The 21,922-nt window shown below is 39.4% G+C and overlaps 15 protein-coding genes and 1 non-coding gene across 16 annotated transcripts; 8 read left to right on the top strand and 8 right to left on the bottom strand.

Moving 5' to 3' along the window:
• Positions 1–112: 112 nt before the first annotated feature.
• Positions 113–2,422, bottom strand: CVM1 (Cvm1p; the record flags this gene model as incomplete). The annotated part of the gene is made up of 1 exon (XM_037288260.1): positions 113–2,422. The coding sequence occupies one exon, from the start codon at positions 2,420–2,422 to the stop codon at positions 113–115; it is 2,310 nt and encodes a 769-aa protein (XP_037144155.1).
• Positions 2,423–2,567: 145 nt separating this feature from the next.
• Positions 2,568–2,942, top strand: ATG16 (Atg16p; the record flags this gene model as incomplete). Its single annotated transcript, XM_037288259.1, has 1 exon — positions 2,568–2,942. One exon carries the CDS (start codon positions 2,568–2,570, stop codon positions 2,940–2,942), a length of 375 nt encoding a protein of 124 aa, XP_037144154.1.
• A 736-nt stretch (positions 2,943–3,678) lies between these two features.
• HG535_0Dtrna6M lies at positions 3,679–3,751 on the top strand. The gene has a single exon. It is a non-coding gene; the product is annotated as a tRNA-Met (tRNA).
• A 168-nt stretch (positions 3,752–3,919) lies between these two features.
• On the bottom strand, positions 3,920–4,984 carry GET3 (guanine nucleotide exchange factor GET3; the record flags this gene model as incomplete). Its single annotated transcript, XM_037288258.1, has 1 exon — positions 3,920–4,984. One exon carries the CDS (start codon positions 4,982–4,984, stop codon positions 3,920–3,922), a length of 1,065 nt encoding a protein of 354 aa, XP_037144153.1.
• A 206-nt stretch (positions 4,985–5,190) lies between these two features.
• BUG1 (Bug1p) lies at positions 5,191–6,165 on the top strand (the record flags this gene model as incomplete). Its single annotated transcript, XM_037288257.1, has 1 exon — positions 5,191–6,165. The coding sequence occupies one exon, from the start codon at positions 5,191–5,193 to the stop codon at positions 6,163–6,165; it is 975 nt and encodes a 324-aa protein (XP_037144152.1).
• A 77-nt stretch (positions 6,166–6,242) lies between these two features.
• MRPS8 (mitochondrial 37S ribosomal protein uS8m) lies at positions 6,243–6,710 on the bottom strand (the record flags this gene model as incomplete). The annotated part of the gene is made up of 1 exon (XM_037288256.1): positions 6,243–6,710. The coding sequence occupies one exon, from the start codon at positions 6,708–6,710 to the stop codon at positions 6,243–6,245; it is 468 nt and encodes a 155-aa protein (XP_037144151.1).
• A 201-nt stretch (positions 6,711–6,911) lies between these two features.
• On the top strand, positions 6,912–7,634 carry AIM36 (Aim36p; the record flags this gene model as incomplete). Its single annotated transcript, XM_037288255.1, has 1 exon — positions 6,912–7,634. The coding sequence occupies one exon, from the start codon at positions 6,912–6,914 to the stop codon at positions 7,632–7,634; it is 723 nt and encodes a 240-aa protein (XP_037144150.1).
• Positions 7,635–7,688: 54 nt separating this feature from the next.
• On the bottom strand, positions 7,689–8,249 carry SNU23 (U4/U6-U5 snRNP complex subunit SNU23; the record flags this gene model as incomplete). The annotated part of the gene is made up of 1 exon (XM_037288254.1): positions 7,689–8,249. The coding sequence occupies one exon, from the start codon at positions 8,247–8,249 to the stop codon at positions 7,689–7,691; it is 561 nt and encodes a 186-aa protein (XP_037144149.1).
• A 168-nt stretch (positions 8,250–8,417) lies between these two features.
• Positions 8,418–9,176, top strand: TPP1 (polynucleotide 3'-phosphatase; the record flags this gene model as incomplete). The annotated part of the gene is made up of 1 exon (XM_037288253.1): positions 8,418–9,176. The coding sequence occupies one exon, from the start codon at positions 8,418–8,420 to the stop codon at positions 9,174–9,176; it is 759 nt and encodes a 252-aa protein (XP_037144148.1).
• A 37-nt stretch (positions 9,177–9,213) lies between these two features.
• RPN6 (proteasome regulatory particle lid subunit RPN6) lies at positions 9,214–10,491 on the bottom strand (the record flags this gene model as incomplete). The annotated part of the gene is made up of 1 exon (XM_037288252.1): positions 9,214–10,491. The coding sequence occupies one exon, from the start codon at positions 10,489–10,491 to the stop codon at positions 9,214–9,216; it is 1,278 nt and encodes a 425-aa protein (XP_037144147.1).
• A 412-nt stretch (positions 10,492–10,903) lies between these two features.
• PMT1 (dolichyl-phosphate-mannose-protein mannosyltransferase PMT1) lies at positions 10,904–13,399 on the top strand (the record flags this gene model as incomplete). Its single annotated transcript, XM_037288251.1, has 1 exon — positions 10,904–13,399. One exon carries the CDS (start codon positions 10,904–10,906, stop codon positions 13,397–13,399), a length of 2,496 nt encoding a protein of 831 aa, XP_037144146.1.
• Positions 13,400–13,572: 173 nt separating this feature from the next.
• On the bottom strand, positions 13,573–15,546 carry HG535_0D01250 (uncharacterized protein; the record flags this gene model as incomplete). The annotated part of the gene is made up of 1 exon (XM_037288250.1): positions 13,573–15,546. The coding sequence occupies one exon, from the start codon at positions 15,544–15,546 to the stop codon at positions 13,573–13,575; it is 1,974 nt and encodes a 657-aa protein (XP_037144145.1).
• Positions 15,547–16,078: 532 nt separating this feature from the next.
• On the top strand, positions 16,079–16,513 carry SRP14 (RNA-binding signal recognition particle subunit SRP14; the record flags this gene model as incomplete). Its single annotated transcript, XM_037288249.1, has 1 exon — positions 16,079–16,513. The coding sequence occupies one exon, from the start codon at positions 16,079–16,081 to the stop codon at positions 16,511–16,513; it is 435 nt and encodes a 144-aa protein (XP_037144144.1).
• Positions 16,514–16,621: 108 nt separating this feature from the next.
• Positions 16,622–17,962, bottom strand: UBX3 (clathrin-mediated endocytosis regulator UBX3; the record flags this gene model as incomplete). The annotated part of the gene is made up of 1 exon (XM_037288248.1): positions 16,622–17,962. One exon carries the CDS (start codon positions 17,960–17,962, stop codon positions 16,622–16,624), a length of 1,341 nt encoding a protein of 446 aa, XP_037144143.1.
• A 255-nt stretch (positions 17,963–18,217) lies between these two features.
• On the bottom strand, positions 18,218–19,519 carry RAM1 (protein farnesyltransferase; the record flags this gene model as incomplete). The annotated part of the gene is made up of 1 exon (XM_037288247.1): positions 18,218–19,519. One exon carries the CDS (start codon positions 19,517–19,519, stop codon positions 18,218–18,220), a length of 1,302 nt encoding a protein of 433 aa, XP_037144142.1.
• A 224-nt stretch (positions 19,520–19,743) lies between these two features.
• On the top strand, positions 19,744–21,867 carry RIM13 (Rim13p; the record flags this gene model as incomplete). Its single annotated transcript, XM_037288246.1, has 1 exon — positions 19,744–21,867. The coding sequence occupies one exon, from the start codon at positions 19,744–19,746 to the stop codon at positions 21,865–21,867; it is 2,124 nt and encodes a 707-aa protein (XP_037144141.1).
• Between the last annotated feature and the right edge of the window lie 55 nt (positions 21,868–21,922).

Below are 21,922 nucleotides of genomic sequence, written 5' to 3'. Positions count from 1 at the left end.
CTACACCGCTCTATACTGTTTGTTCAGAGCTGGGGACGAGCTGTAAATTATGTATACTCTACATATTACTACTCTTTTTTTTTTAGTAACAACTTTGAAAAACGCGTGGCTGTCATTTATATGCTACATCTTGCACCATTTCGGATGGGTTATTATATAGCGATAAGACGCTTAGGACGCTCTTCAGCTGCTTCAGACCTCTAGTGGATGGGTCCCAAGATTGATAGTTTTCCCAAATATGTTCAAGGTGCTTTATGGCTTCTGAAGTGTCTTTCTTGAATAATATTGGATCGTAGTAAGCTTGCTCCCAGAAGGAATAATTTAATGATATTGTGAACTTGAGACATTTTGCTTCCGGTTGCTGCGGTAAGTTCCGTAGTCTCATGAATTCAGATAAAAACTCATGGAATTTCCATACTAAATCATATTGGTTAACAGTATTTAATATGCTCCTGGGAGCTGAATGATCTCCCAATAACGTTAGATGTTTCTCACCTAATAATGACCTGGTCTTGATAGTATTTTCAATGAATGTTTGGTAGACGGAGTCGTCATCATAAATATTTGAGTAAACTTTCATGAGCTCTGGTGTTCTCATATCGTGATAATGAGAAAATTCCATGAACTTGTGCACACTTGAGACCTTGTCCGGTAATTCTCCGATGCTTTGCTCATCAGTCTCGTTGGTTCGCCATTTTAAATCCATTTCTTGCAGCCAATTCTTCAATTCTGTTTGGGTTTGCTTTTTCAAGTTTGGTGACATTGTATTTTGATTGAAAGTTCGAGATATGAAGAAAGGACTAATTAGCTTCATGATTGGTACAAATTTGGTATTTCCTAAATTCAAAGCCAGCAAAATACTATTCAACAACGTAACTTCAAATATACGTTTCTCTGGAACTTCTAATGTGCATTCAAATTTAGGTGTCTTTGTTTGAACGTCTGGTATATTCAGCTGAAGCGGATGTCTTGTGTCATGACCCATGTGCCTACCATCACACCAGATATTTCTAAAAATCTTAGGATGGTTGTAATCGACTGCTAGTTTCTGTGAAGCTGTCATAAAGTTGTCATACAGTTTGCAAAAGAAATTAAACCTGAATCCCCTCCAATGATAAAGAAGCCAGTCTAAATTGGATTGGACTAATCTAGATTCTTCAGAGTCTAGTTTTCTATAAAGTCTGATCTTGGACAATATTTCTCGCTCATTCTTGCTGACACCTTGAAATAGTTGTTTTTCCCTCATTTGTTGTACTTTTTGATAGCTTTGTTCTGAGCTGGACGTAGCATCACTGCTATGATCCCAAAACCGATAGCCTTGTAAGTCTGACTCCATTGCTAAGATACCGACCGGAGTTGTGGCGTTTATTTCTAGCGACTCATGATCTTTCAAAATATGCTTGGCTAACAAAATAGTTAACGGAACACTGTGATATACACAAGTAAAAAAAATTGAAGAAACATCCTTGAACAAATCTTTCCAATTTTGCAGTAATCCGACGCATTCTTGGAAGACTGTCTTCAAATCTTTAGTGTGTAATGGGCATTCAATTGATAGTGATATTATTTCAGCAGGCTGTTCATGCTGCAAAGAAAGAGCAAGTTTTCTGGACAAGTACTCAGCGGATCGCTGCTCTTCCAATGAGTACTTCTCATATTTCTCAGGTAAATATCCAACAACTGATATTATCAAGGCTCTTCCCTCTTTTAACAAACCTTCTGTGGTCTTCTTAAGGTACAAATGCTTTTCGCTTGGGAAATTGTAGTAATTTCTCGCTGCAGTTGATACTCTACTTAACAGCGACTGATCGTGCAGCATTTTTAATGGGGAATCAGTCGGCAAAATAAGGGAGTCAGTGAGATAAACATGGTATCCAGAGCTGCTGTCTGGTATTGGATAGTGTTTTAACGGTAATGGACACTTTGAGGAGCCCGTACCATAAACACTCACAATACCCGTTTGCTCTATCCAGCTTGACGTTCCCTCGTTGAAATGCGTCAAATTTCTATACCATACCCAGGAGTTTGAGCGTCGCACAATTGTTTGTACAGCTTCTAATTCTAAAATTTGGATCTGACCCTCACTGAGCTGAGAATACCTCGTGTTACCATCTATGACAACGTCTATTGTTTGATTATTGAATAACGGAATAGACGAAACTCTTGAAACGATGCTAGAATACCAACCAGCGGTCGCAGAGTTTTGCACGTTTTCTGCAGTGCCTACGGTCGAAGAGTTATGGACCTCTCTCTCGTTACTTAAGTTCTCAGGCACTGCCGTTGTGCTGGTCTTGAGTGCAGTACTTCCCGCTGTAACATCATTCTCATCCTGGTCTTGCGCATCAGTTTCTAGTCCACGACCACGCCACCAAGAGCCCCAAGTTACGATCTTTGATGGAGCATCATGACTGGCCTCACTCATTCCACACAGTTTTTTACCTGTTTTGTTCTTTGCGCATAAGTCATTATAAAAATGGCAACCTTTAAAACAAACGGGTCTATCAGATTTGGAGACAGCTTATAAAAATAGTATGAAATTTAAAGAGATTCATTAAGGCAGCTATACTATGGACCAAGGATATATCACAAAGCTTCAAGACCGGGATGTTATTGAAAGTCGATTCTGCGATCTATTCAGGGATGTCCCAATAGCATTGCGCGATGAAGACATTAATGCGACTAAGCAGAATAACCTCAAGTCGACCGTAAATAGACTCCGCAAAGAGTTGAAAGACAAAGATGCAGAAGTAAGATCACTCAGAGAAGTCATCAAAGTTAAAAATAACGATTCAGAAAAGTTGAATAATGAGTTGATCAGCTTGAATATTGAAAATAATTTGGTCGGTCACAAATATGCACAGTTAGAAGAAGAGCATGAAAAATTGGTCAAAAGGTGGTTGGAAAGGGTCCATCAAGAATTTGACGTTTTGAATGCGAGGTAAACGCGCAAGGGCTTTTCTTTTCGATACTTCAGCCAATTTGCAATTAGGGACCGTTGATAAGAGAGCCCGTTTATCTGGAAAGAATAGAAAAATGTCATATTGTGTTCTTATCATGCGGTTCTAGTGTGAAATTTTGATATTAAACTATAAGCAAAAGACATAAAGAGACAATCTGAGAGAGGCAGAGGTTGAATCTTTTTCAGTTGTAGAGCGAAAGGAATAAAGTCAGATGAAGCCCTAACAGAATATCAATCGATCCTGGAAAGATATCGGATGGTAATCTATCGCGAGACGTTTACAATTCAGGAGTCTGACTACGAAGGAGTCTATGGAATGAACACGAAATAACAGTTGTACTGTGGATTCCATGGGACTAGAATGGTGTGATGACGATGAAAATTCTTCACTCGTCGTCCTCTCTTATGGTTCAATAGGTGCGAAATGTTGGGTATAAATACTGACGTATTTTCCAGATATTAATCCAAGTTCAATAAGTTTTATCTCAATTCATGATATAGAAAATCAAGGAATTATATATCTCTATAATCGAATATCATAGTATCATCATCAATGTCAAACCAAGTTACTATCGACAACGCCGAAGAAAACATTCTTTCCATATAGAATTCTTTCCAAATAATGACAGCATCTGAAAACAAATCGGCAAAAATCATATGGCTCTCCTCGAACTAAAGGAATATGAAAAGGCATATTTTCCATCTTAAAGTAAAAACCAGCTTTAGTAGCTCAGTCGGCAGAGCGTCAGTCTCATAATCTGAAGGTCGAGAGTTCGAACCTCCCCTAGAGCATTTTTTTCGCTTTTATTTGACCTGCCTGATCATTACTTACAACTTATCGCACACTACTCCAATAGATCTGTCTAGACTGAGCCGTTAAACATCAAGTTTCTATCTACACAAATACGTAAGAGAATAAAGTGAACAACGGTATTCTAGAAGGATTTAACGTTTTTTTTCCTAGTTTTTCTCTTCTAGCTCGTATATGACTTCGCCATCTTTAGATGGATCGTACTCCTTGTCGAGAAATTTAGAAAACTTTCTCAAATTATCCAAACCTCTGATTTCACCAGCACATAGTGGCATCTTGATAACATGGAAATCCTCATACAGTTCATCAATTTGATCCAAGTACTTCTTTTGCATTTTCCATCTTGCTTGACATCTTTTGCAGTTATGCTCTAGATCGTGTTCTGCAAAAAGCAATTGATTGACGATGATTGAATTTACATCCATGTCGTAAGAAATTAATTCTTGAATCAACCTTTCTGTTTCATATAGCGATAAGAATTCACTAATGCAAACGCAAACAAAAGTTGTTAAATCAGGATTGGTGAATTGGCTTTTGATTAATTCAACATTTTCTTTCAACTGATTAAGTTTCCCGGTAATATCAATGTTACCGGTGCCAGCAAGCGAGTTCAACATTGGGCCAAAATTTCCGGTGATCTCGCCAAACTTTTCCAGTAGTTTTGAAAGGGTATTTGGCAATTGTAGAAATCTCAAGGTGTGTCCCGTTGGAGCAGTATCAAATATGACGGTATCGTAGGACTCGCCTTCGCCCTTTTCTTGATTTCTAATATGTTTCATCACTTCCATGAATGATAATGCTTCATCGATACCCGGGATAGATCCTGTTAACTCGGCGAGACCACCGCCCTGCAACAGGTTGCTCAACCCATCCGACTCACCGCTACCTCCATTTGCGTTAGAGCGTGAGACTGCCATGTCGTTCATGTCCTTTAATGCTGCCGATGGATCAATTTCCATACATGATAAGTTATTCATACCTGTAACTTTTCTTGCATCCTTACCAAATTTCTCACCAAAAGCGTCACTTAAATTGTGAGCAGGATCAGTAGAAATTAACAAATACTGTTTTTGTGGTTGTGCCAATGCCATTTGAATAGCAATAGAACACGATGATGTTGTCTTACCAACACCACCTTTACCACCAACGAAAATCCACTTATGCGTTGAGGAAGTAATTAGAGAGTGCAAATTTGGTTCAATAGATAGATCCATGTGTAGTGTTTGTAGAGTTCAAAGAATGATATGATGCCCACTTTGTTATTGTAAAGTGTATACAGCTTTCTATATCAGTTTGATTTTCATCGTTGTTACTTTGAAGACTCAAAAAAGGACGTTAATATAACAATTAAGCCACAACGAAACGAAAAGAACACGAAAGAAGCTATCGGATCAATTCAAACAGCAACTATCGATCAAGCATGACCGATCAGGATGAAGAGGTAAAGAGAATCAAGCAGCTCGAAGATGCAAGGAAAAGGGTAGAGGAGTTGAAGAAGAAGAGTAAGAAGAATAAGGATAAAAAGAACAGGGATAAAAAGAATGCCCAACAAAATCAAGAATCAAAATCTTCCGAGCACGAAGGATCTGTCGATGCACCAGAACAAACTGAAGATGTCTTTGAGCGTGATGAGGCTGCCAAAGACTCTTCCGTTCAATTAACCGAAGGTGAGTTAAGTAGCGATCAAGGTCAGGAAGCCACTCCAGGCTTTGGAGAGGCACGTACCCAAGAGCATGCACACAAGTCTGGGCCGGAGACCAAGAAGCGAACTGAAGACGAACAGAAAGAGGAGACCGGTTCGGAGGCTGAAAAAATCCCTTCAAGCACAGAACAGAGTGAAAACAATGAGGACTCGCAAGGTGAGCAAGAAGTACATGAAGCAAAAACAGAGGTCAAGTCATCAGATTCAAGCAATCCACCTTTACAGAATGATACGCATGCTCTGTTCGATGAGGGCCAGGGCAATGAAACAGACTTCATGGCTACTATTCAAAAGGAAAAGGATCAAAACGAATTGGAAAATCTAAAAGAACAACTGGAAACTGTAATAAAGGAGAACAAAACAATGAAATTCATTAATATGGACCATGAAACAGAGATTGAAGAGCTACAGAATGAAATCGAACTATTGAACAAAGAGCTTGATACAGCTCGAAGGGAACTAGCAAGTGTTAGATTACAACTAGATACGAAGGAATCAGAGATTAGATCGTTGGGGCAGCAACAACAGCAGACTGATTCCGTGGATTTTGGTGTATCGAATAGTTTGAGGCAAACAGCTTCCAATGGTCCCCAAGTAATAGTAGATCGTGCTTCTTTAGACAAATGGCGTAACTGGAACGTCGATATGACGACATGGAGAAGCATAGGCTCGGGTGCAATTGTTGAGTTTTAATTTATAATTTACATGTGTAGCTACATATATATCCGTACATTTGTGCATTATTTACAGGCAGGTGATGTGAAAGATATTCATTTCACTCTACATAAAACTTCACCATCAATTTTTTTAGCAATAGCTTCATTTATGTCGATAACGTCTGTATCAGTCCTCACTAACATGAGTTCACCCGGCTGCAACGGCTTAATCAATCTTACAGAGCTACCAGAGCACAGCTTTCTCATGTCATTATGAGTTAGGTACACTCTAGTATTGGGCTTAGAGATTAACGTGCATGCACTTATTATAGGCTTATTTTCCCTGTATTTTAACCCAATCCACAGTCTTCTAGTGGATATATTGTCGGGGGTTATTTCAACGGTAGTTTCATCTGGCCCTTTGGTGCTGCCTTTCTGTAAAGATGATAAAAATCCATGTTTGTACAAAGAATAGGCGAATTGTAAATGCAACTTAGTATATGGAATTGATGTAAGAGTGCTTCTCACTCTTGAGCAATTTTGAATATGAGCACAGCTATTGGCTAACTTAACTAACGACATATGAGGTCCAACCACTGGAATATTGAGTTAGAGTTTGCTTTGTATTTTAATCGGTGGAAGATGTATTCCGCCGGATGAAGACATACTTTTTTTTCACATTAAAAGTCAGAGTGAGGACTATAAGAAATTTGTTTGTGAATATTTAGGCTGGACAAGAAACACAGCTTAGTCTCGCCCAGCGGTTGTCATTGATCTTAAATTATGCAGGCTATTACAAGAGCTGCTAAATTATGCAGATCCAGAACCTTGAGAGGAATTCCCTCCGCATACAAGTCTGGAAATGCTTTTGCAACAACAACCCTACGTTTCTATTCGTCCAACTCAGCTCAGTCAAGAAGGAAAGACGAGGCACCAAGTTTCAAGAAGATTTTTTTGATTGGCATAATCGGTACTGTGATATTTGTTGAAGCAGTTCGGTCATTGGATAAGAATAAGCCAAAGACGACGTACTCCGAACAGGAGTTTGCAGATGTAATGTCAGGCTTAAGGAGAAGAGTAGCGGCATTCCCAGCAGGTCAATTGGATGTGAAATTTATCTTGACCGGTAATAAAAAGGATGTGGAAAAATTGGTAGACCAGTACGACCTGCTTATAGATCCTATAGAAGTGGTGGAACACTATAGGTCATCTACCAACGATTCATATGAGGCGCTACTGAACGATTTGTATGATAGGTACGGGGCCCAAAAATACTCTCAAAATCTTCCTAAAGGGCTACTTGTGATGTTGATTGGTAGATACATGAAGGAAAAATGTCTGCCAAACTCAACAGTTGTCATAATAAATTTTCCTTCGAATATACAAGATTCAATCAAATTTGAAAACGAAGTCTCCGTAGTGTCAAAAATTTATGTTCCACATGCATCTATGGGTTCTGAAGTTTGTAAATACTATCAAACAGTGAAAAAGGTTCAAGAGTTCTGAACTTCAAAAGATTAATATGCTGTAATGTCGGCACCTGTACATAGTTTAATTGATTTAGCGGTTCGCGTTTCCAAAGGCCTTGAATCCCATTGCCAACTCTAGTTCGGTTGGATGTTCTTCCTTTTGGAGCAAGGCTTGTCGTATACTCGCCTTTTTGCTCTTCCTTGGTTTCTTTGTACCATGAAGGCTTATAAATTGATCGATTATACTGTGGTATATACCCTCAAACTCTTCCTTTTCAATCATATCATTATCTCTGGTATCATTTATTAGCGGTTCATCAAAAATGCTTTCAAATTTTAACTGATGTGTCTTGTGATTCAAATGATCGATGTATTGCATCGTGTCTTTAAAAGTGAGATTGCAAAGTTCACAATAAAATCCGAATTGCTTGCCCTTCTTATATGAGCTAAGACCTGTCGTCAAAACCTTCGTGTTCAAATTTTTAATTGCATCTTGCATTAAACCATGAAAATTTGTGTATTTGCGCTTCAGTTGCTGAAACTGAGCAGGTGTCAAGCTGCTTTTCAATGATTGCTCGTGTGTCAATTGCCCCTCACTAGCAAGTTTAGCATACTCTTCTCTGTCCCAGGTCCTGCGACCGAAATTTGACATATTTCAACCCTAAAGTATAATCCCTCAAGCAACTAGGTACTAGCAGCTTTTGGTCTCTTTTCTCCCGCCATTTTCTCTATGCAGGTGATGTGGTAAGTTCGATATTTTTTCAAATGGGTTCAAAAGGCAGATAAAAAACACAAATCGTGATACATTTAGAGATCAAGCATGGTAATGTTCCATAGGTTAACCTTGCTTCCCTATTTAATCAAACATACTCCCAAGAATGCATTGCCCGAAATAAGCGGAGCCAATGGACCGTTGAAAGTCTACGCATTTGATTTAGATCATACAATTATAAAGCCAAAGACAGCTGGATCAAGATTCAGCACATCAGCAGATGACTGGGACTTTATGAACTTCTCTCCCGGCAGATCTGCACTTGATAAACTATTATCAATTGTAATAGAAGACGCAACAGCGCAAGTAGTGATTTTTTCTAACCAAGGAGGCGTCATTACAGTTCCCTCAAATTCTAAGAGTTGTACGAAATATGTAGAGAAAATTAGACTTATATTGAAGGCAATTTCCCTTGAAAAAGACGGTAATAGACTTCTTGAAAGATTGTGGATTTACTCCTCACCAAAAAAACCAGCATCGTTTACAAGAAAACAGAATAAGTCGAGCTTACTAACAAAGCCAATGAAAGTTGTCAAAACATTGAAGAAACTCAACAAGCCTGCACCCAAACTAGAGGAGCCAATGTTGATGGATCCTGAAATATTCACGAAAATGAGAAAACCAGAAACAGGTATGATGCAGGAATTTAAAAAAGATCTCGAAAGCATTTATCCAACAGTAATAAGTATTGAAGTTTGTCACTATTGCGGGGACGCGGCAGGAAGAAAACAAGACTTCAGCGATTCTGATAAACAATTTGCAAAAAATCTAGATGTACCATTTAAATTACCAGAAGATGTATTCTAAATATAATATAATATACGACTACGTAATAGTAACGATATCAATACAATACACTTGCCTTTTCGTATAACTGATCTACCACTTTATCTAGTTGACCAACTAATTCTAATGCACAATCATAAGTAGCGTCTTGATGTGGCGTTTCGTAAATATACAACCATCCATTTCCCTGATCAAGTACACCATGAAATACCTTATCTAAAATCATTTGAGACAATTTTCCTTCAATCTGCTGAGCATCTAGACCAATCATCATGGAAATATGCGAAACCTCAACACACTCAAATGGTTCAATAAGCTTACAAAGATTTGATTCCAATAATGTATCATAGAGGGCGTTAAAATGTGATCTTATCAACTCATCACCCATAATCTCATCTTTATACTGCTTTAACGCCGTGTTGAACTCCAAAAGAGACCTACTACTGTATGCCTCAGCCACGGCTTTCATTGCATCAATGCCCTTTGATTGATAAGTCTCCTTTGTATATTTAGCGTTTAGAATATTTTTCACTTCATCAATTAAGTTCAACATAATCTTTGACAACAGCATGTATTTCAAAACATGGCACGCCTTGTCATAAGAATTGTGGGTTGCCAAATTGTGAAAACTTTCGAAACTCTCAAAGAAATATGAAAATGCGGTCTTGTAATCTTTATCTTCACAATGTAAGATACCACTCATCAAGTCTAATTCGGCCATAGTTACCGTGGGGCAATAAATGGAGTTGGCTGCTGTCCTAGCTGCTGTCAAAGATGCCTTGGCCTTGGCCAAATTTCTCAATTTGTGGTAAACCTTACTTTCCAACAGATGGACATCCAACAACGATGGTTTGTCATCTAATTTCTTGAACTCCCGCAAAAGCTCGGCATTGAGCTCTAGTGCGTCCTTGTATTGTCTTTTATAATAGTACAACGTGGCAAGTTTAATCGTCAAGGATTGCTTCAAAAAGACCCTTTTCTCCTTCTTGGCAAACTCAATGCTCTTTTGGCAGACATAGATCTGGTCATCATACGAGTCTGGTACTTTTTCAAACTCTTCTATCAATGTCTTCAATACCTTGGCCGTCTTTGGCTTCGCAAATTGCATCATGTGGTCTGTCGACCTTGGAATAAACTCGCGTAATTTCTCTTTCGCACCGGTTACGATATACAAATTGCCAAGTCCTAATATGCATGCTTCTTGCTCATTTTGGCGTTCTGTGACTTTCCCCGTGGACTCATTATAATCTTTGCTCAGCAGATCCAGAAACACTTGTTCAGCCTTATCGTACTGCTTTTTCTCTACCAGATCCCTGGCAGCTTCCACACTACACATAATATCTATAGAGCTGAATATATCTAGTGGTGCTGGTGTAATAATTCCTTGTGTAAACCGTCTGTCTCTTTCCTTTTGATTATTTTAGTGAACTAACTCTCCAAGTCTACCTCTTTGCCACCCTAAACGCTTTGGAAATTCAATTCGAGCAGAAAACTGTGTCCGGTGGAATTTAGTCCGGAATAATTTCTATCCCTATCCAAAGAGATATGTCCGTTTCCTGAAGCCGGACATTCTTTTGTCGCCTAAAGTTCGCATTTCTGGGTATTACGTGTCAACGAAAAGAAATAATAGTGAAAAATGAAGAAATTTTAAGGCTTTTGCAATACGGAGAGGTCTAAGAGATTAGTATCAGCTATTCATTGAGGCAATTGACCGAACGAGCTTCTCTATATTTATCTTGACTATAGGAATGGCAAGTGATAAAAGAACACGGTCTGCCTCCGAGGGGCAGAATCCGGTGATCGATTTCGATGTCAAACAAGGACCTGTCAGGCCATACATTGTATCGGAGCCGCAAGAAAAGCTTGCTAAGGTGCGTACTGTGTACTCTTTGAAGGAAAGATTTCTGGTGTCATGTTTGGCTGTCTTTACTGTCATTGTGAGGATGCGCAATTTGTCTTGGCCTAATGCAGTCATATTCGATGAAGTGCATTTTGGCGGGTTTGCTACTAAGTATATCAAAGGACTATTCTTCATGGATGTGCATCCCCCATTTGCCAAGATGTTGTTTGCCTGGGTGGGAATTTTGGGTGGATTTGACGGCGATTTTGATTTTGAGACCATCGGTAAGTTATATCCTGCCTCAACACCATATGTTCTTATGAGATCAGTAGCAGCCATATCTGGTGCGTTGACGGTTTTATTACTTTACTTTACCCTACGTTCTTCTGGTGTAAGAGTTTGGGTCGCATTTGCAAGTGCTGTATGCTTTGCAGTCGAGAACTCATTTGTAACCATTTCCCGTTACATTCTACTTGATGCTCCACTAATGGTATTCATTGCAGCTTCTGTTTACGCCTTCAAAAGATATGAAATTTATCCAACAGGAACTTGGGCTTCCTATAAGTTTTTGACCTTTACAGGCATTGCGTTAGGGCTTGCCGTTTCGTCGAAATGGGTTGGATTGTTTACAATCTCATGGATTGGTTTATTATGTGTTTGGAGGTTATGGTTATTCCTCGGAGATTTGTCTAAACCAGTTTGCTCCACTTTGAAGATTGCTGTTGCCAAAGGTACGTTTTTACTGGGTATTCCAACTGTATTGTATATGGTATTCTTCTATATACATTTCCAAACCTTGACTGAAAATTCAGACGGTTCTGGATTTTTCAGTCCAGAATTTAGATCAACATTGAATGGTAACACGATTCCAACAGATATTTTGGCTGAAGTAGGTGTCGGTTCAACTGTTACCATGCGTCATCTAGGTACAATGGGAGGTTATTTGCATTCTCATAGCCATGAATATCCAACGGGTTCTCAGCAACAACAAATTACTCTTTATCCTCATTTGGATGCGAACAATGAGTGGTACATTACATTATACAATCAAACCAACACTACAATTACTTCTTTCGAAAACTTGGTTGAAGGTACAAAAGTGAGATTTTTACATCCAAGCACACAACGCAGATTACATTCGCATGATCATAAACCACCAGTTTCTGAAAACAGTGACTGGCAAAAAGAAGTATCGGCTTACGGTTTTGAAGGCTTTGAAGGAGACGCTAATGATGATTGGATCATTGAAATTGACAAATCTTTGTCAACACCAGGTCCTGCTCAAGAACGGGTTAGAGCCATTGAAACAAAATTCAGACTAAGACATGCTATGTCAGGCTGCTATTTGTTTTCTCATGAAGTTAAATTACCTCAATGGGGGTTTGAACAACAGGAGGTTACTTGTGCCCAATCCGGTAAACCTGAACTTTTGGTGTGGTACGTTGAAGGTAACGAAAATGAATTTTTACCACAGGATGCTGAACGTGTTTCATATAAAACGCCATCATTTTTGGAGAAGTTCATTGAATCGCATAAAAGAATGTGGCATGTCAACAAAAATTTGGTGGATTCTCATGTTTTTGAATCATTACCTTCAAGCTGGCCATTATTATTGCGTGGTATTGGCTATTGGTCTTCCGAACATAGACATGTTTATCTACTGGGCAATGCTATCTTGTGGTGGTCTGTATCTTTGTTCACAGTTGTGTTTTCATTCATTGTTATTTTTGAACTGATCTCATGGCAAGTTGGGAAACCAATTTTACAAGACTCAGATGTGATTAATTTCCATATACAGGTCATGGAATATTTATTAGGTTTTCTCATTCACATAATACCATCATTCATGATGAAACGTCAACTGTTTTTGCATCACTATCTTCCCGCTTATTATTTTGGAATTCTCGCCTTTGGTCATGCATTGGATATAGTTGTGAGTTACGTTTTTAGAAAAAGAAAGGTAGTTGGCTACGCACTTGTTGCATCGTTTACAGTTGCTTGTATTTGTTTCTTCCAATTTTACAGTCCATTAATATATGGTACACCATGGACTAAAGACTTATGCCAAAAATCACAATGGTTGTCAGGTTGGGATTACGGCTGCGACAATTATTTCAACACATACGAAGAATATGATAACGAAATTATTGAACCAAGTCAGCAACCATCCGTCACACCGGTCAGTTCAATTGTAGCACATAATAAGCCGAGTGACTCTGTGGACCAAGAGGCACAGAATCAGCAGCAAATTGATTTGGATACTTTTGATGAAATGTTAAATGAACCGGGTCAAAAGAGATTTGTCGATCAGAACGGAAATCCACTGGACATTGAAGACGTTAGAAGAATCATCGCTGAAGAGGGTGGTGGAATCCATAAAATTGAGGAAAGAGTTGTTGAATAAATGCGATGGCTAAATAATTGATATCTAGAATTTTTTTTCGTGTTATATACAGTGAATAAACATGCATATTTAGTTTCTAGGAACTTTCTGATAATGGTAGATTGATGGACAGAATACGTTTTTATCAAATTAGAACGTGTCCTATTTTGGAACTGATGGAGCTGACAACAGTTTCAGACTTGAGTGCTTCCTTCATGTTCTTCATTTTCGTCTTCTTCTGTCAATAGGTATTCTACATGATGCGAATCTGGCATCAATTCATGCCTGTGCTTTCTCTCCCAGAAGCTAACGGTGATGACTGCCAAGGTAAATACCGTAACGAGCATTGCAAAAAAAGCTGTCAAGTGGAACGTGTGGCTATAGCAGACAGTTCCCTTTTCACAATACTTTTTGCCGTCTTCAACATGGTTTTGCAAATCTACCCCTAATACAGAGCAAAAATACTTCACAGTGAACAACCCTCCACTAGTCGATAATCCCCATATCGTACTGAATCCTTCTGTGCCGAATGCGTCTGCAATTATAGAAGGAAATGTTCCAAATAGTATTCCAAAACCATATCCAAATAATGCGGAGCAAAAGGAAATATTCTTGATGTTATCGGGTCCTTCCATTATGGCGCTTAGATTAACGTGGGAAACTTGGAGCATTTGAAGAGAGGCATAAACAAACAATATGCCAGCAACAACAATATTCCAAAGCCTCTGTGCCTTTAGTTTTTTTACTAAAAGGTCGCTAAATGGGCCGGAAGATAACCTACCTAAAAACGATAGTATTGAAATAATTGAAACTTGTAGGGATTGAATAGACTCGGGATTTAGCTTGTACTTTTCAGGAGAAGTCGAGTATACTTGCGTTTGTACGATAAAGCCAACGGAAAAAATATACATTTGACCAATACCCTGTAGTGTCGCCAATATGATGAAATATAGAATAAAACGCGGTTTCTTCATGGTACGAAATACATGACTATTTTTCCATGAAGAGCTTTCTTTGTATATAGAGTTCCTCGTTGAATCTTCCATATTGGTAAAAACCTCATTATTTGTACCTCTTTGAAGAACATGCGCTCCCGGCTGATCGCGTTTAAAGCTATCGGTTCTATCAAGATTAGTGAAGCTGTCGAACCTTTGACGACGAGGACTAGAGTTTGTAGAAGAGTAGCTTTGTCGTGTCCTCGAAAGTGGAGGAAGTTGTGGCATTGAAGGAGGTGGAAAAGGGTGAGCTGATGGGCTTTCTGACAACGCATCTTCATCGCGAACTCTTCCCCATCCCCAGAAGGATAAAGATCCAGGCAGATCCTTAGACCAGATGAAGGAATCCGATCTTTTATTCGACCATAGAGATTGAAATGATGAAGCTAGTGATGAGCTGGAAGTGCTGGAGAGAGACCCATTACGGTTCTGCGAATGCACTGGGAAGGAATGTGGAATCTCATTCCCTTGCCTTTCACTGCTAATCATGATGGGTTGTGTACTTGGCGTTTCCGACATATTGCTATTTGAACCCCTCGAATTTGGTACTTGTTGATCAATTGAAGAGTTTCTCCTTTTAACTTTTCGAGCCTTTGGAGTTACCATAATTTTCATTGTCCAGCATCCTACAAATATCATACTTGAGCAAACGTATGTCAAAAACTTGAATATGCCTTCAACGTCATCCCCAAACACTTCAGTACATATCGTGGAAAAGAGCATACCAGCCAGTGCATACAATGCCACAGGAAAGGCGCCAGCGGTGCCCCTATGATGCGGAAAATTAGTTGTACAGCATTTGACAGCAGCATAAAATCCGGAGACAGAACCAAAGCCAACCAGGGTCAGTCCAAAAGCAATCAGTGGAACGTTAGCCAATTCATGGACATAACAATAGTGAAGAATAGAGTACGCAGAAAAGGTACAGAGAGCTCCAATCAAGCAGGAACCTGCAACGCTTTTATCAATAACTATACCTGCAAAAAATCCCAAAAGAGAACTTCCTAAACTCATCGCCAATGACAACGTGCTTAAATTTGAAACAGGTAGATTACATTTGGCCAGTAATTGTGGAGCATAGAAGGATAATAAATAAGGTGTTCCAGCACCCAATGCTACAATGCCGCTCCCAACAAAGCATGTTGCCTGCTCTGAACGTGATGGTGGCCTCATCCACACGGCAGCTTATACCTTGCCTACTGGATATCTCGGTAATAAACAACTACAACGGGCAGTCCTACCACGTATATACGTTCTTTTTTTCCGTGTGTGAAGCAAAAATGAAACTGACAACGGATTGCGACCTGCTCAATTCCATATCCAACTATAGTCAATTCTCATTTGTAATAATCAAATTTCAGCAAATGTTGTCAGATAGCGAGCGATAAAGGAACGCGCCCGCATTTTTCGTGTTTATAAAAAGCAGTGGCAAAATACAATACAAGCAAGCCTATATAGTAGCTGTTTGAGAGTTCTTTCTTGTCGAGAGCAGAAGTAGCTTGTTAAATCACTTGAGCTGAGATAATGCTGCAATATTGCTTTATATTAGGTGTGGGAGTAAGTCACGTGATGTAGATTGGTCGACTTGTTTTAGCAATTGATTCTCTCTATCTGAAAAATTTCCTAGTGATGGCCAGTACAGATCGACAAAACGGTGTCTCTTGTAATTGCTCTGAGGTTCTGGAGACGTATAGCGGCTTTCATAATGGTTAATGAGGGCTGTTTGAGTATAGAAGAGTTCCTTCCCAAGATTTCAGAATACTTCAAGGCAGCTAATGAGAAAGAAGTTACAGTACGTGTCAGCACAAAAAGGTTGGTAAAAGGTGAACCGGTGGAGGGAAACCGAGAATTTGATGCCACGAATAATCCCCATTTTGATATTTCGAGGAAGGCACAGCAGACACACTTCAAGGATGTATCCCAGGAGGTTTACCCTCTACTGATAAGGATATCGTATTTGTCAGATGCGAAAAAGAACAAGTGCTCTACGGTGGTGAAAGCTGATGACCTTGATAAGTTCTGGCAGAATTTTTCAGCAGTGATCAAGGGCTCTATGAAAGGTTTGATTAAGAAGAAGAAGAAGAAGAAGGGCAAAGCTGTCGTGGCAAAGCCAAAAAAGGGCAAAAAGTTAAAAAGATAGTTGCAAGTTTCATGTACCTGGCTGCACGCCCATAATTTTGTCTAATTTACAACTATGCATACCTAATTACATATGTGTATCTATATAAAGTAAACTCGTCATTGCACATTAATCCCGATTGACATTTTCTATAATTATTGTACCCGACGGGAAAATAGCAGTTTCATCGTGAATAACTGTTGAAGGTTCGAGCTCTTTTCTTGGTACAGGACTAACCAGTGTGAATTCATATTGATGATGGTATCCCCGAGGTGGAGCTCCGGTGTTTTGGGATTCTTCAGCGTCCAAAGTGTTGGGTGTTCGTTGAAGCTCTACGAAAGCGTATATTTCTTCAATTGGTAAAGAAGCATCGAATCTTCTGATAACTCTTTCGCCGGAGTCTGCCCTAATAGCAACTTTGCAGGTTGGAATGCCGGAGTCACTTGAAGGTTCTGGTGCTAACGTGGACTTCCTCCAGAGCAGCCATAACATTTTCAGTCTTGCCTGTTCAATTGCCTGATTCATCGTGTCCCGTTGTGTTGCTCTTTCGCGTTCTCTTCGCTGATCCGCACTGAGCGACTCATTGTATCGATTGTCTTGTTGTTCTCTTATGAGCTGTTGAAGAGCATTGTTTTGCCTCTGTTGACGTATCTGAAGAAGTTTCGAATAAGCCTTTCCCAGCATATTTTCCAGGAAATTGGCCTTATATTGGGTCAAACTCCCCTCCATTCTGCCAAACAGCTCGATTTTATTTTCTGCTTTGAGACTGAGCAAGCCTAAAAATGGGAATTGTCTCACCTTCAAGGCATTCGCTACTTGTAGCCCTTCAGACGTCGACACATCACTGAACCACAGCAATATTTGGTACTTTTTAATTAATGTAGTGAACTGTTCGGTGCATAGCAATCCATTGACATATTCGGTGCTGTTATCCAGTAATGAGTCATGTAGGTATATCATTGCAAACTTACATTGTTCGGAGCATGCATTTAACAAATCGGTATAGCTTCCTTGCACGATGTCTTGACAAAAACTCCCATTTTCCAAGCTGTATAATGACCCAAAACTGTAGGTTGTCAGGCCACTGTCTTCAGAATTCAAAGTTCTTTCTGATTCATTGCTCAATAGTTCTAAAAGGTTGTTCAGCCTGGATTTTCCATCAGACGTCCGCATACTTTTCCTCTTATAAAATCCTTGAAGAGCATAGAGTGGTTTAATTAAAGACACCATAGTAATCATAAAGCTCATAATGTAATGCAAAATCACCAGTGGGAGTTGCAGCACCATCATCGCTATGGTTCTACGGGATAAAATTGTTCGTCTAGTCGTCGGTCTGCTGGTCTCCTCTTGTTCTGAGCCGTCTCTTCTCTGTGTCTGTGTCTCTTGCTGTGTTTGCGGTTCAGGGAAAGTTCCTGGAATAGGAGTAAATGGCACCTCACCACCATGTAAAATCCTTCTAAATAAGTCCATTGCTGTTTCGAATCAACTTGAACTGTGAGATACAACAAAAATCTTGCCTAATTCGTGGTCACTGTCTAAAGTTTATATATTTCCCTTACCAATCAAGATACTAAGTTTACTACGCGAGGTGAATCACAGCCTGCATATATCAATTCAACCCATTTCAAATAAAAAGATGACTTAAATTACGCATTAATACCAATAAATTGGCAATTTTATCTCATAGGATATAATTGTGCGCTTTTTGTTTGATTATGTGTTTATTTAGCTTGAGCAGCTGCTCTTTTTATGTCTGAAGTGTGTGCTAAAATTGAATAATTCTTCAACTGGCAATCCATATATTGGATTTATTGCTGTGAGACATGACGGTGAATTAAAGTGCGTTGCTGATGATGGTTCTTCTATCAGAACTTGCTCTTTTGACTTATTATCTCCTTCTTTACTAGTAATGAAAACTGCGTTCTCCGCAATTGCCAATCCTAGTAAAACATAATTTGTGTGGTAAAAGTCCGGATTTGTTCCTGGCTTATCTTGTAATCCGGGGCGCTTGCTGGATTGGCAGCAATAAAGTATATATTCTTTCAGTGCTTCTTTATTGACACACTCTGCACAGCCATGCCATTCAAGTATTGATGCGGTACTGCCAATCCAAAAACTGTAGCAACCATCCACTAATTTATTACTTCTTCCACAGAACCCCTTTTCGGCATTGTCCTGTCTTTGACTGCACCACAGAGCTAACTTGGATGTGTCAATGCGATCGATCGCCGCCAATATACTCAAGCTTGCAATTGCACAGAAAGTATACCCTCCGTGAGCCTCATCTTCGTGTGCGCAGCCGCCAAACCCTCCTTCATAGTTCTGGCAGGAGATCAAAAAGTCTTCGACACCCTCACATAGCTCAGGGGTCATTATACCCAGCATCGACGCTACACTTAAGGCACAATAAACGCCCCTAGTATCTGTTTCTCCAATGCCGGAGCACGTTTTGAAGCAACCATCTACCTGCTTCAAAGACATAAGCCATTCATAAATTGCTTTCAGATTGAGCTTATCCCAGCAGCCACCGATATTATCACACAATGCTAAGGCATTAATTGCAGCGTAATTGCTGGCAAGATGAGGTAATTGGCCAACTCCTCCGCCAAATGGCCCACCTTGAGGACTGATAGCAAATACCTTTTCAGCGATACGCTCCTTTATCTCATCTGTCAGTCCATTTTTGTTTAAAACTTTCATTGAGTTAGCTAACCAATACAACATCCACGGCTGTGAGGCATCGAGTGCTGACATTTGAGGCGGTAGGTCATGGCTGAACCATCCTTCAATATACATTTGATGAAAGTCTTTGTTCAGCACAGGATTAACTTTTGATCTATACTGTTCATTACATTTTTCCAGCACTTCGTTGTAGGCAATCGTTGTATCCGTTTCAACTTCCTTCATAATCGACATTATTGTCTCTTGGTCCTTTTCCTCGTCTTTGACTACGCTGATTATTGTAGGTCTCTTTCTGCCTAGTAAATTCTTATTGATGAACTTAAGTCTGGACAGGGAGTTAGGCATTTTGTTTATCTTTTATACCTGTTTGGTTACTTTCTGTAATGAGGCTCTCATCGCCAACCTTCTCAATATTTTCCTTTAATATCCTCAATAAGGGAATTTTGAAATTTCGCTTATGAAGAGAAGGTTATATTATAGAAATAGAATGCAGCTGTTAAACCATCGAAGGTGATCCCAGGCTTACTGTTTGTCTAGGTGCGCTTATTTTTCACTTGTTGCAGAGTGTCATGGATGGCTGGGAGGCGTTAAATGTTGTACGCAGATGGTTTTACTGCGGCGAATCGAAGGATTACGCCAAAGCTCTAGAAAACTTGAGTGTGGAAGCCTCCAAGAGTAACGATGTTGCATTTATAGGCGGCCTGTTACAGCTAAAGCGAGATTCAGATGCTATGAATACCAAGAGGAAATTGCTATGGCTTACTTCCAAAGTTGAAGACAGGTTTTATCCGCCGTTGGAGGCAGATTTGGCAGGTCCACTACAGTGGAATCACGATATAGTATTACAGTCTAAGTCTGATAAAATACTGTCTATTTACTGTCTTAGAAAAGCTCTGGTAGCTGATACGTTGACGTCACCCGGTTCGATACAGCAAAGTCGAGACATCGAGAATTGCTCATTCGTTGCATCCATGATTGTCATTAAGAATCAAAAGGTAAGTTTACCGCTAATTGTAAAAGTTGGACCATATAAATACCATGTAAACCTCAATTTTAATGGCTCTAACGAAAGATTGGTGACGGTCGATATATCTTCTATTCCAACGACCAAAAGAGGCAAACAATTGGCAGTTTTGAGTGAGGACTTAAATGATAAGATAATTGAACTGGCATACTTGCAAGTCACGACCGGCTCCTACGACTGTCCGGGATCTAATTTTGCAATAGATATGTTTACATTAACTGGTTACATCCCAGAGATAGTCGATGCTAAGAGGTATAGCGTAAAGAAGCTCATCGAGTTTTATCGAAGCGGGTTTTGCTATATGGCTATCGGCACCGGAGACAATTCTGGAGAATTGGAAAATTCACTGATCAAGAACCATGACTATCCGATTGTGGGTATTAATGAAGATTCTTGTACCCTTTTAGCACGAGATACTCTTGATGTAAATACTACGACGGATATTGACGATATGTGTTTGGCTAAGTATTATAAACAAGTTTATCTTGTGCGGAAAACAGATAAGCTTTTTTCCAGGAAGAGTACTCTTCATTTTGTTTACAAATCAGACAAGTACAATAAGTTCAAAAGCATATTCGACAAGCCAAAGTTTGTTTTAAGAAATGGATCTCAAGGTATGGAACCCATTTGGATATTACTAGAGACAAATTTGCAATGCAAAAACAATTCAGGCAAAAATAACATTGCTTATTTGAAAAAAGTTCCAAAAAATCCTTTTATTCATATGACAAGTGCATTAGAAGGCGCATGTGAAATTGGGTTACAACTTTTAAAACTGGAGCTGCCTTCTAACAGCGACTTGCGTCTTTTCTGTCACTCGTCAAATACCGCACACTTCACAATTCATACATTTTTCAATTCTGGCCTCGTAACATTTAACAGGGATAGCAGTGCATATAATATAACCTCCTTGCAGTTTTCACGAACCACTCAAGAAAACTATCCACTTGGTTCATTGAACTATTTTAGAAACCCAACTTTTAAATTTGAGCTTGTTCATTCGTCAACAGTTGAGACATCTGTTCATTTGCAACTACTCTCGGAAACCCCTCATGATCTACTTAATCTGTCTGTGTTCAATTTTAATGATCATACTTTGTCGACTCCTCTACTCTGTAATACTGATTACACACATCAGAGGTATGATAAATTGCACACACCACTGATAACTAACACAACATACAAGATAGTCTGTTCAACCTATTCTGAGCCCTTGTCGCAAGAGTATAAGCTTGTGGTTGCACCACCAGACGACACATTGTTGCCTCCTTTCAAATGCGATATACAGCAAGTATTTCTTGAGTATGGAGGCTACAATTACAATACAGAGCAGAAGATTCAATGGCGTACCAATTCAAACAGGGTCGTCATACCATTGAGTACAGCAACCAATAATATTTGTTTCATACGCATAGTTCCAAAAAATGAATTGCTTCTTATCCGATGTAACGTCTTTGATAGTGTCACACATCGGAAGATTTGCGGAAACGACTCGTTTCAAAGAGTTTCTGCTGGTGGAATAGTTCTCGAAAAAGTCGAAATATATGGCCACCCTAGCGTAACGCTGCTCATAGAGAAGGATGAACCCATAGGCCTTAGAGAGCCGTCAAAAGCTGATTCGTTTTCTCTAATCATCGGTTCTCATCATAAGATCACTATTGACGTATGAAATTGAATGTCTTGAGATGCTATCTTTAAACAAAGGGAAAAGGGTTCAATGCTTA

Source organism: Zygotorulaspora mrakii, chromosome 4 (assembly GCF_013402915.1).
Source record: "Zygotorulaspora mrakii chromosome 4, complete sequence".
Lineage (NCBI taxonomy): Eukaryota > Fungi > Ascomycota > Saccharomycetes > Saccharomycetales > Saccharomycetaceae > Zygotorulaspora > Zygotorulaspora mrakii.
Note: the sequence above shows the minus strand (reverse complement) of the source record. Positions and strands in the feature narration are given on the sequence as shown.